The 12,317-nt window shown below is 45.8% G+C and overlaps 1 protein-coding gene across 2 annotated transcripts; it reads left to right on the top strand.

Annotated features, from left to right (window-relative positions):
- Window positions 1-1,148: 1,148 nt before the first annotated feature.
- On the top strand, window positions 1,149-11,911 carry KPTN (kaptin, actin binding protein). Of its 2 annotated transcripts, XM_063311927.1 has the most exons (12): window positions 1,149-1,577; window positions 2,872-2,954; window positions 5,392-5,476; window positions 6,029-6,083; window positions 7,266-7,341; window positions 7,779-7,852; window positions 8,190-8,299; window positions 8,420-8,533; window positions 8,694-8,766; window positions 8,850-8,985; window positions 10,265-10,474; window positions 11,414-11,911. In XM_063311927.1, the coding sequence occupies exons 1-12, from the start codon at window positions 1,211-1,213 to the stop codon at window positions 11,552-11,554; spliced, it is 1,524 nt and encodes a 507-aa protein (XP_063167997.1). In that variant the 5' UTR covers window positions 1,149-1,210; the 3' UTR covers window positions 11,555-11,911. The 2 variants fall into 2 exon arrangements, with proteins under 2 accessions (XP_063167997.1, XP_063167998.1); XM_063311928.1 differs by lacking the exon at window positions 8,420-8,533.
- Window positions 11,912-12,317: the final 406 nt, after the last annotated feature.

Below are 12,317 nucleotides of genomic sequence, written 5' to 3' on the forward strand. Positions count from 1 at the left end.
GTGCATGTCCAGATTACAAGGCCTGCTGGAAAGGTTTCCATGAAGTCCAAGTCTGGCTTGGCTCCAGAGCTTTATTTGTTTCAAGCTTTAAGTAGCTCTGAGGTCATAAAACTTCGTAATATCCAATGTTGCTGCTTCTCATGGTATACATTTTGTCACAGAACTGATGGCCAGTGATGTGCAAGTAGTGAAACTGGCAAGACTAGAAGAGACTGTAGGACTTGTTTGTGGAAGCATAACCTGGGTTAGCCGCCTCCTGGTGTGGTTTAGACCAGTAGGGTTTTGTAAACTGTGCTTGCCATGTTAACAGTCCAAACTAGAAATAAAAAGCATGAAGTTGGCATTTGTGACTCAAACTAGATCTTGTATTACCTTAAATGCTAATGCCTTGATTCTGCCATGTGCTTTGGTAGAAACACTTCACAGCCAGATACGTACGTGGGAAGCATCCTGAAGAGGCTAAAGCGCCAATGGTCAAGAGGTGGGATTTGAAGTGAAGTGGAAAAAAGTACAGATGGTAGTAATTGGGAGAAATCATGCATAAAGTTACTCCAGTAGAAGAGATCGGGAATCTGGCAGCAATTTTTATTAAAAGGTATAATGACTGGTGTGGGATTTAAATTGGGGTGTGGGGGGGAAGATAGGTAGCTAATACAGATGGGCATTACACGTGAGATAAATTACAAGCATGTTATCAACAGTTGTAATGAGTTAAAACCCCACTGTGTTTGTGGACACCTTTTAAAATTGCCAGAAACCTTTTGAGTTCAACAATTTCTCACTTGATGGTGCTGTTTATGTCCCGTCGTGGACTCTCTTCTTACAATGTCTGCAGTAGAAGGGAAACTGCAGGCAGTGTATTAAATACGGAAAGAACAAGGGCTGCCCAATTAAACGTACATTTTTAAAAATAATTTCAATGAGGCTGGAGTTAGAACAGAGCCAACGCTTCGTAAAAACTCCTTAATGCGCAAACAAGCGAGCAGACAGCGATCCCGCTCAAACGTTGATGACGTCACGGTCCTGACGTCACCGCCTCGCCTCCAACTTACTCTCCAACGTTGCTGAGATCAAATGCGCGTATTCCACGACGCCCCACCCGGTGGCGTCACCCGCAGAGCGACTGGAAAGTTGAAAGCCCTCTCTCGCCGTCGCGTCTTGGGGAGAAGACATGGAGAATGAGGCTGTCCTTGGCGGCGCCTGAGTCGAGATGGAGCCTCCCCGGAGCTGCCCCTTCCTGGAGGACAGCTTCACCCGCTTCTCCTCCCAAAGCAACGTCTACGGCCTGGCCGCGTTGCCGGGGGCGGCTCGGGGGGGCGGGCGAAGACAAGAGAGCCTCCCAGGGGCGGGGCCGGAGGAAGCGGGGGCCCTCTTGTCCCAGTGGGGCCCTGACCCCGCAGCGGGGCTGGGGGCCTCCGGCCAGGAAGGGGCGCCGCGGCCGGCGGGGGCGCCCGGGGAAGGCCCGGGGGGGCTCCTGGCGGCCACCCTCAAGGGGAAGGTCATTTATTTCCGCTACCAAGACATGAGGCGGAACCTGCGGCCGGTGGCCAGGGAGGTGCAGTTCACCTACATCCCAGGTAAGGGGGGATGCCATCGTTTGGGGGGCTGGGGAGAGGCTGGGGGCAGGTCCCTGGCCTTCCCTGCCCCCCAGAGCAATCGACGCTCCTCCTGGGTGCATCCACCCTGTCTGCGCCGAAGGAAATCCGGCGAGGCTCTTTTGAGCCCTGGATCGGGGTTTAAAATGGTCTCGGGGCGTGGGGGGCTGCATTAAGGCTTCAGGGAGGCAAGGAACCCTCAGGGGAAGCTGCAGGCCCCGCCACTCCCTAAAGAGCCACGAACCAGCGCGGAAGGGTTTGCCCCCCTGCTGTTTCCTCGTGGTCTCCCATCCATGCATTCATTGGACCCGATCCCGCTTCGCTTTTCCAGGGTAGCTGAGGCTACCACCGGCTGAGCAAACCAGCTTTTTCCTCAACTTGCCATTTTCCCACCACGTAGAAGCGTAATAAATAAACACCACCACCACCAACCGTGCTGCTGCCTGGCCATTCTAGGGGTTGCAATCCAGCAGATATACAGTACTGTGCAAAAGGCTTAGGCCACCGTTAGATTTGTTGTTTTAGCAATGGCATAATGACCATATATAATTACTTCTCAGAGCCCAATCCTATGCATGTCTACTCAGAAGTAAGTCCCATTATACTCAATGGGTAGAGGTGTTTGTTTCCGGTGAGGATAGGATTACACCTCCTGGTGTGGTTTAGACCAGTAGGGTTTTGTAAACTGTGCTTGCCATGTTAACAGTCCAAACTAGAAATAAAAAGCATGAAGTTGGCATTTGTGACTCAAACTAGATCTTGTATTACCTTAAATGCTAATACCTTGGATTATTGTTTAAATTTTCACTGAAGGCTGCAAGCATCATTTGTCTGTCTCTCTCCAGCTCTTCTTCTCACATACTGTCGATGATTGGACCCCAAAATTTCAAACTTGGATTCATCACTCCATAATAGTCTCATTCCAATCTAATGGTGGCCTAAGACTTTTGCATAGTACTGTAGAAGGCATTAAGGCGGGGGGGGGGGCTGATTAGAATATATCTTTGCTTGCTATTGAATGCAAAAGTCTTTGCTTTTTGATATGCACACTTTTATAGGCAGGCTTTGAAATGCTGTTGTAATTTTTGCTGCCTTCTAAGGTCATTAGTGTGGGCCTAAAGTGTTTATACATGAAGGAGATTCTAGGTTAGAAATAATGCACTTTGTTAAATATAACCATGTGCTGTCTGCAGTAGGAGATGGTTTTCTTTCTGTGATCTTTGGTAGGATTGGGTAGCATAAGTAGCTCTTGCTCTTTTATGTTTTTTTTTTCCAGTTGATGCTGAGATTGTCTCTATTGACACCTTCAACAAATCACCCCCAAAAAGAGGCCTTGTGGTGGGGATTACCTTCATTAAGGTACGCGGTTCATTACATTCATTGTTTTATGTGCAGTTCATTACAGTACATGCATACATTCGTTACCTTCATTTAAGGTATGCAGTTTTTTGCAGAAATGCTGTGGGCTGCAGATCAAACCCTTTCTTTGCTGTTGTTGGAACTTAATTTGTGCTCTGGATTTGCTTACAAAATTGTGCTGCTGAGAAGCTGTTCTAGATAAGTATCTTACAGATCCTTGTAAACTTGCCACTTGAACAAAAAAAAACCTTATATGAAACCGTAATTCCTTTGAATTTAGCTTTAATTCGATGGTTTCATAGGTATAGCCATGTAATTTTCTTGGCAGAAAATATGGAACTAATTTGCTGCCTTCTGGGATGTTTTTCAGCTTCCCAGTCTGCCTAGAGCCTTGGGATCTACAGGTGTCTCCTATCCAATTACTACTCAGCCATGCTCAAGATAGAATTGAGGGAGTAAGAAATCCCCGTTTTCTGCTTACCGTGGCTTCCTACCTACCTACCTACCTACCTGTATACGTTTTAAATCTGTGCCTGAAGGCAGGGACTGTGCTGCCTCTGAGGTCTGTGCTACAGTATATCTGAGCAATTCAGTGCTTTATTCTCAGCATCCCACAAAGTAACATCTAAAACAGCAGAGGGCACCTGTGTAAACCTTGAAAAGATGGAAGTTCCCCCAGTGGCTGATCTGACTTCTGGGAATAGGCTGAATTAGTCAGCATCAATGCAAGTTTATTTTTTATTGGGTTTTTTTTTTTTTGCAAGTGCAGGTTGATTGCTAATGAAGTAGAATTATTGAAGGCTGTGCCATGGCAATAGGTGATTTCTAAGATTTCTTTCTTAGGGATTTGCAGTGATTTATCCAGATTTTTCATTTGCGTAAATCAAAGGGTGGTTTATGCAAATGAAAAAGGCTGCCTTCCATGGATGTAATCCGTAGATACTCTAAGGCAGGGTGTCTCAGGGTTTGGTCTTTTCCCTTCCCCTCTGCCTTATTTCATTATTTAATATTGACATGAAACTGTTTGAAGAGGTCATCTGTCAGTCTGGGGGGAGGTATGGCCAGTACCAAGCTTTGTGTATTTCCATCCCAACCTGAGCAGAAGATGCAGCCCTACAGGCTGCATGGAGAGAAAATGGCTCAGGATGAATCGGAGCCAGATGGAGGTGCTGTTTGCCAGAAGCCCTTGGTTTTGGGGTACTTACATCTTTGGCTCTGGATGCCACGGTAGCTCCTTGAAGAAGCAGATGCAATTAGTTTTTGCTTGCTGCAGGACATGTAACAAAGGGGCAGGGCTTGTATCATGTCATCATGGTCGCTGTTTTGAATTTTTTGGTAGCCCCCCCCCCCACTTCCCCATCCTGGAATCTTCTTTTCCTCCATAGGACGGGGTGAGGGTAAAACAAGGAAGGCACACCCTGCAGCTGAACCTGTTTCAGGGGAGCAACAAGTCCTTGTCTGCAGAGGTCCGGCATGTAGCACAAACCTGGGCCTTTGTGGCTTAGGCTAGGAAGCCATGGTTAACAAAACCAGGGCTTACTACAAGTGTCTAGGGCAGCCTTTCTCAACCTTTTGACCCCGGAGGAACCCTTGAAATATTTTTCAGGCCTTGGGGAACCCCTGCCCATTCAGGCTCAAATACAGGCCAGAAGATACAAAATTATTATATTAGTTTCTCGGGTAGGCCTGTATGTATATATACAATAACAGTGTTCTCAAACTAAAAGAATGAAACTTGCCTCTTTCATGTGAAGTTGCCCAAATTTGAAATAATTTTTAAATAAATCGTGATCGCCTAGGGAACCCCTAGTGACCTCTCACAGAACCGGAGGGTGCCACAGAACCCTGGTGGAGAAACCCTGGCCTAGGGCCAAGTGATCTCGAGCACACTACACAATGCGTTTCTTTCTCTCAGGGGCGGGAATCTTCTTTTTTAGAGTGTGTCCTCTGTCCCTCATATTCCCAGTTGACTATTATTGATTACTCCTCCTCTTCTAGCTGTTGCTTAGCAACTGGGTGGGATGGAATGAGTGGCAGCAGACCAAACAGGTTTTTTTGACATGCAAAGCTGGTGTTAAAAGAACAAACCATTAATATGATACTGTTTAGGAATGTTCCTTTTTTGTTTTTTATTTCTTTGCTAAACATATTTCCCATCTTTTTCCTATGAACTCAAGTTCTTGTGCCTAGTGTTCCCCATCACCAGTCTTTGTTTACTTGGTGAAGAGTTGGTGAATAGTTTATTCCTTTGTCATAATTGCAGGTAGCTAAAAACGTTATTCCCACTAGCTTTCCATAACTTAGGATCTTCTGGTTGTTTGTAGTCTGCAACAGCTAGCTGGGAATTCTGGGAATTTACGTTCCTATTTCTGCCGCAACGTTTTCACATTGCGGAATGAACCACATATTTTGTTGTTTGTCTTATTTTCCTTCTCAGGATTCTGGAGACAAAGCAAGCCCCTTCCTTAATATTTATTGCGACTATGAGCCTGGCTCAGAATATAATCTGGATTCTATTGCACGTAAGTTTTCTTGGCACATCTCTGTTCTCTGATGCCAGCCTCTACATCTTTTCTCTTGTTTTTCCTCTCTTGGCTTTTTCAGGATTTTCTGAAGAGCTTCAATTTGGGAGCAGGATATAAGAATAATAGCGGGAACATTCACGCAGTTGTCCCTGGGACAAATGTTTTCTTGTTGTGAACTATGGCTTTTTTTAAACAATTGATTCCCTTCTACTGCTTCTGTATTTACAAGAGGAGATGGATGCTAGTTTGCTGCACCAGGTCATAGAAACCATGATCACTGCAAGACCCAGCATGCAGTGCCTTTTGCTTTGCAACCAAGAGACTCCTTTTGCAGACAAGCATATTAGCTGTTGACTTGGTGTATTTTTAAACAGTATCTCAGAAATTGTTCCTAGCCCTTGACAGTTATAACTTCCTTTCAGTTTGAGGATATTACCTCTCTTGGACACATTCATAATCCCCAAAACATGAAACCATATGCCTCTCAGTTTGGAATCATGCCTCACTGGTTCTTATACACATTACTGTGTTCCTTTCCTTTCTCCCCAGAAAGCTGCTTGAACTTGGAATTGCAGTTCACGCCTTTCCAGCTGTACCACGCAGAGTACGTACCTGCACAAGCCAAGTAAACCTGTCGTTGCCTTCAAAATTAGCCACCTTCACCTGCCAGAGTTGACCCAATCTTACATATGCAGGAATTACAGCGTCGGTGTTGTTCGTTTAATTCCCCTTTTTTTTCATGGACAAAGAGTGCTTTCACTGAGAGCAGCTATTTCCTTCCCCTTCATTTAACCTAATCCTCATCAGGGGGTTTCTAATTAAATGCAGAACAAAGGCCAGTGAGCTGCTGTTGTGAAACAGCGAACTTAACTTTTAAAAATTGTGAATGTTGTTGGTTGTTTGCAACTTCACAGCATGTTTAATCTTCTTTGACCAGTCAGTTGACCATCAAGCCCCCTAACCTAAAAGATGAGAATGGCTCTCCTGGAGGTGTTGAAAAAAGAAGTTGCTCTTGCTTGTTGCTTGCAGGTAGCCGGCCGAAAGGCAACTGGCCTGCTTCCTTCGTTGTTCTCCAGCAAATGATGTTCAAGAAGGCTCTGAACCTGGAGATGGCATAACGCCATCGTGATTAAGAGTTCAGGGAAAACGTACTTTTCTGTATTGGTTTTACTTCTTGAGCTTTCAGCTGCATTCAGGATGCTTGAGTTCTCTGAACAGCTGATGGGGGGTACTCCAAGAATTTTCTGAATTAAAATAGTTGGAGGTGCGCTAAGGTGCAGTATGAGTCACTACCTTAGCAACATCTCCTCTGATGGTTAATTCTGCACTCGGAGGGAAGAGGACCTGATCAGAAACACAGCATAATTCTTCCTTTCCCTCCCTTTCCCACTGTCAGTGCATACAGACAGGCCTACCTATGAAATGAACATAATAATTTTGTGACTTCTGGCCTATAGTTGAGCCTGAATGCGCAGGGGTTCCTCAAGGCCTGAAAAATATTTCAAGGATTCCTCCAGAGTCAAAAGATGAGAAAGTCTGTGATAGAGCAACTGTCTAAACTGGTCTCTTCCTGATGTTTCGAACTACAGCCTGCCTGCATTATTTGCCACCAATTTAGCCGTTGGCAGTGCCAGTTGTAGATGCTGAGCTTTGAAATCCAACACTTTCCTTGCTTGGGGAAAATTGCTCTAAACTTCTGGTTTTTATTTGAGCATATATTCTCATTGTGAGGTATGGTTGTGTGATTCCAGAATTGACATATTTGATGCTGCTTTTTGTGTTGTAGAGTCCAGGTTGCTGACCAGCCAGAGACCGTCTTCCTTCTGAGTGGAAATGATCCTGCTATTCATCTTTACAAAGAGGTGAGACCTCCGGATGGACTTTGCCTCTCTGGACATTCTAGTCTCTCTCCTCTATGGTGTCTCTGGAATTCTCCTTTGGTTCCTTTGCAGTTTTTACAAAATCTCCCAAATCCTACTTCAAGGGCCTCCTCCCCTTTTCTTTCTTTTGTTCCATCATATGTCTTCTTCATTTTTCCCCTGAGCAAATCACTGTGTAGGTAAAGGCCCTCTACTTGAGGTGAAAAAGAACCATTTTTACACTTTTCTGGTTTGCACTGAGTGACAAATGAGTGAGTGAGAAGCTTGAGACATTATTTATTTATTTATTCAAATTTTGCCACAGCCCATCTCCACTGAAGAGAGGGACTCTGGGCAGTTTAATGATTAATAATGATTAGAAATTCCTGCCAGTCTTCAGAATAGGAAGGCCATGTTGCAACTACCCTTTTTCTTTGCAGAATGAGGAGCTGCATCAATTTGAGGAGCAGCCAGTAGAGAACCTCTTTCCAGAGCTTAAGGAACTGCCAAGCAAGTAAGCAACCTAGTTTGTTTATTAAGGCATGGGGTGGGGGGAGAATGAGCATTTGAATGTTGAGGACAGATAAGTGACCTGGTTCAATGACGTGATAAGCCATAATATGGCTTATTTGATTTGGTTTTGTGTCTTGTGTGAATCCACCCATTATGGTTTGTTAATTAAACCATAGATTAGTGTGTTGTATGAACCCAAGCTCCTGTGTGTGGTAGAGGCTTATAGAAGCTGGAAGTCTTGGCCTCTGCTTCAAAGACATACTTCTATCCCAATTCCTTCCTTTTTAAATCTTCACCCAAACCCATGGCCTTCTCTCATGATACCTCCTACATTGCAGTGTACTCTGGCTTGACGTGTACAACATTCCCAATTCGGGGCAGCGAATTACAGCTTTTGGCTGCCAGAGTGGATATATCCAGGTTGCTCAGGTTGAACCAACCAAGCGAGGTAAGATTTCTTTTCCCCTGGTTCTTCCACAAGGTTTGGACTGCAGCCTAGTAAGTGAGGGATGGATGGATGGATGGATGGATTGATTGATGGCCCTTCTCTTCTTCTTCTGGACTCAAGTGGTGCTGCAAAGCTGGAGCATCCAACAGGATGGCCCCATCTCCAAGGTCCTAGTCTTTGCTCTCCCAGACATCAGCCAGCCAGACAGCACATCTGGGATTGTGTCTCCAAAAGGTGAGATCTGAAGGGAACGCATGCTTCCTGCAAGTGGAAATGGAGATTGGGAATGAGAGTCTTTCCCTGGAGGCTCAGCAGCCCATACGATCCATTCAGATCCTTAGCTCTTTCTTCCAACCCAGCCTCTCTGCTTTGTGGTCCTTTGCATCTCGCCCAGGTAGCAGTGATCCCAACCCTCAGAGCTACAGTGTCCTCGTAACCAGCACTATTGAACTGTCGGTGGTCTACCGGTGAGTAGAGAAGGTGGAGCAGGAGATCTATTGCCCGCCTCCCTTCTGCTTGCTTGAGCGGGCTTTTTTCCTGTCCCTTCTAGGAACGTGCTGCAGAGTGGCCTGGAGGACCAGCTGGTCTTGCCGCTGAGTGACCAGTACGACAGCGTGCTCTGTGCCCTTGTGACAGATATTGACTTTGATAGCGAGCCTGAGATCCTACTGGGCACCTACGGGCAGGTAAGAGGACTGAGGTTTGCCATTCCTGTCTCCACTGGTTCAAAGGTACGGCTGGCTGTTTTTTCCAGTTAAATTATAATTAAAGGTGTTTTCATAGATCACTTTTTTTTTAATGTAAATGGGTTTAAGTTTAAATGTTGTAGTTATTATTTTACTATTTCAACTATTCTGGTCTGCAGCTTTCAAAGACGGGACAGGAGGCCTGTCATGAACTGAGATGGTAAAAGGTCATCTAGGCAAGATTTTTTGTATGCTCTTTTTTTACATTCTTTTCTTGCCGAGGCTCTGAGCCACGTTCCTTTTTCAAAAAGAAAGCATAACCAATGTTTCAAGTGCTCTGTGTGCTTTCTGAGCACATGCACGAGCCTGCTAGAGTTAGCCATTGACCCCTCTGTATGGTGCAGACTTGACTGGTTTGCGTGACTCCAGAGGAAAAGCGGATGGAGCTGCGTGACTCTTTTGAGACCAGGGCAATAAGAGAGGGAAAAATAGTGGCTGCGTTTACACAGTCCACTAAGCTGAAATGTGATTTGCTTGTTTACAGCGTTGCTTGTATGCCAACCCAGCCACTGTGACTTGTAAGCCATTCTCTGCAGTTAAATGGGTTCTGTAAACCCAGTGGACTGTGGTTGTGTCAGTAAAATGGGGGTAAGCAAACCAGACTAGCATGTTGCGTGAACACACACCCGCGTGCAATGTTTGCTTTGTGTTGTGCTGCTGCCCAATCTCCACCCCTTTGGGTGTTGCCTTCATGTGAAAGCAGCTACTGTGCTTCATAACCCTCAGTTTCTGGCTCAGCGCATTGTGCAAACTCAGTCACATGTGGTTTATTCAGTATAGCTTGGTGCAGTCTGCAGAGTCAGTTCCTGCTCTATGCAGCAGCACAGTGCTGCATGAGCACTGAAATAGCCACCTTTAACGCTAACCAGGATTACCAGAAATTGGCAGCTACAGACTCTGGTTATGCTAACCATGATTGGAAGGGAACCATACATAATATTGATTAATGATCTCCGTACAATGTTCTGCAAACAGTGGAGAGATGGGGCAGGACAACTTGGTATGATGTCGAGGGAATCCAGTCTACTGGCTGCTTTGATTCTTTGGCTTTGAAAGGATCAGATGCCAACAGCTGAAAATGTGTCTTTTTCCCTTCTACAACCATGAGGGATAGAAACTTGGTTTCCAAGATTTTTAGAGCCTGACATTGCTTTTTTTTTTTTTCATTTTTGGTTGATAACAGCCTCAGCAATTTTAAGCAGCCTCCTTGGTCTTTTAGGAGCTTTTATGCTACAAATACCGGGCTGAAAACGTGTGTGTCAAGAGCGCAGCAGGATGCCACCGTTTCAAACAGCCTCGGGGGGATTTTCATCTCCTCTGGCAGCGCACTTTCCCCAGCCCTTTGCTGTCCATGGACTACGTAGATCTGACGTGTGATGGACTCTGCGAACTGGCCTTGGTGTGTCTGAAGGGGCTGCATATACTCCAGGTCTGTGTGCACAAGACAAGATGGTGTGGAAGGCACCTTTGCCAAGCCCTACCTCTTGTTACTTTATTTATCCAATTTCAATTTAATTTTGTCTAAATTCCAGATGCATACCAATCCTACATGCCCTTTCATGTGCCAGCAACCTCTACTGGCAGCGTGTTTATCTCTTCCTGAGCCAGTTGCGTAGAGTATTGATTGCCGGTTTTTCACTATATCTTTTTTTTTTTTAAAGATCAATATCCAACCACCTATTTTACTTTTCAGGCAGAATACTTGGGAAGAAATTCTTCCCCATTCAGTGAGAAACTGCTTGCAGTAGATCTGAGGGATCCTGAAGTTTTAGTAAGGCAGCTTTCTCCAACCAGGGTCCTCCCAAGAGGTTGGACTAAATATCCCATACCTCTTAGACCCCAAAGAAGTTCTGGGAATTGGAATCCAGGCAATATGGAGGTCACTGTGTTGGGGAATGCCCCCTTAAGAAAACTCCATTTATCTCCAGGGGCTTCAGCAAAGCCCACGAAATAGACAGAATAAACATTTATCAGAAAATTCATTGTAAATTTACAAATGGTTATCCAGCAGAACGTCCAGTCATTTTTCATCCTTTAACCCAGGGTTTCTCCACCAGGGTTCCGCGAGAGGTCCCTAGGGGTTCCCTGGGAGATCAGGATTTATTTAAAAAATTATTTCAAATGTGGGCAAGTTCACACGGAAGAGGCAAGTTTCATTCTCTTATTTTCAGTTTAAGAACCCTGTTCATGTATATAGACAGGCCTACCCATGAAACGAATGTAATAATTTTGTAACTTCTGGCCTCTATTTGAGCCTGGATGTGCAGGGGCTCCCCGAGGCCTGAAAGATCTCTCAAGGGCTCCTGCAGGGTCAAAAGGTTGAGAAAGGCTGTTTTAACCACTTTTTCCTGCCTTGCCCTCAATACAGCACAGCCTGACAGACGTCGTCCAGTGCCTTTTGGAACGGCTTCGGGTGGAAGTGGTAAGGCGGGCATCCCAGTCAAGCATTTCCGTGCAGCAGCCAGATGCCAGGGTTGAGGACGTTGATGGCCAAGGACCAAGAGCATGAGGAGCTGGCAGTGTGTGCCTTCCCACCTGCTCTTTTCATCCCCAAGAGACGAGGAATAGACTCTGGAGAGGAGCATCATCCAAAGGGTTCTTCTAGTCTCCTACAGATTCCCAGAAAGAGCATGGAAATCCAAGTAGGTGGCTGTGAAGGGGAGTTGGAACACCCAGTCCCTTCCTGCGTTAGTTCAGTGGCTGCTTCAGCCCACCAGAAAGGATGTGCCTCAGACCCAGGAAGTGCTCGGTGGCCCTAGTGCTTCTGACAAACTTTAGTGACTTTTTTTCTGTGCCTCCGAGGGGGCCACCCTGAATGTGGCTTGACTGAGATCTTCATAAGTAGAGAATAAAATGTGTATGTTGAGTGGGATCTGCTCTCTGCCAGGGTGGGAGATAGAAGTCTGGAATGGCAAGAATGACGCTGCTGTTAGCTTACTTGAACTCAGTGTCCTTCCATCCATGTGGTGTTCCCAGCAGCTTCTGAGAGCCACGGCCCCTTAGTCTTTCGACCGAATGGAAATAAAATACCCAGTAGCGATTGTAAGACGGCGAGTGACCAAGCAGTGCATCGCTCCAGGTCTTCGACTTCCAAAGGCCTACTTTTTGCCCTCCTCAGCGTAAGGCATTTGTCCCAGAGAATCTCATCCTCAGCCCCTTCCTTATTCCCGGTCTTTCTATCCATCATTTGTCCCCTCCCAAGCAGACGGCTCTGGAAGGGGAATGGATCCAGAAGGAAGCCGTTGGACACCCTGTCAGCTCACGAGATGTAT

The sequence above is a fragment of the Candoia aspera genome, chromosome 10, assembly GCF_035149785.1.
Source record: "Candoia aspera isolate rCanAsp1 chromosome 10, rCanAsp1.hap2, whole genome shotgun sequence".
NCBI lineage: Eukaryota > Metazoa > Chordata > Lepidosauria > Squamata > Boidae > Candoia > Candoia aspera.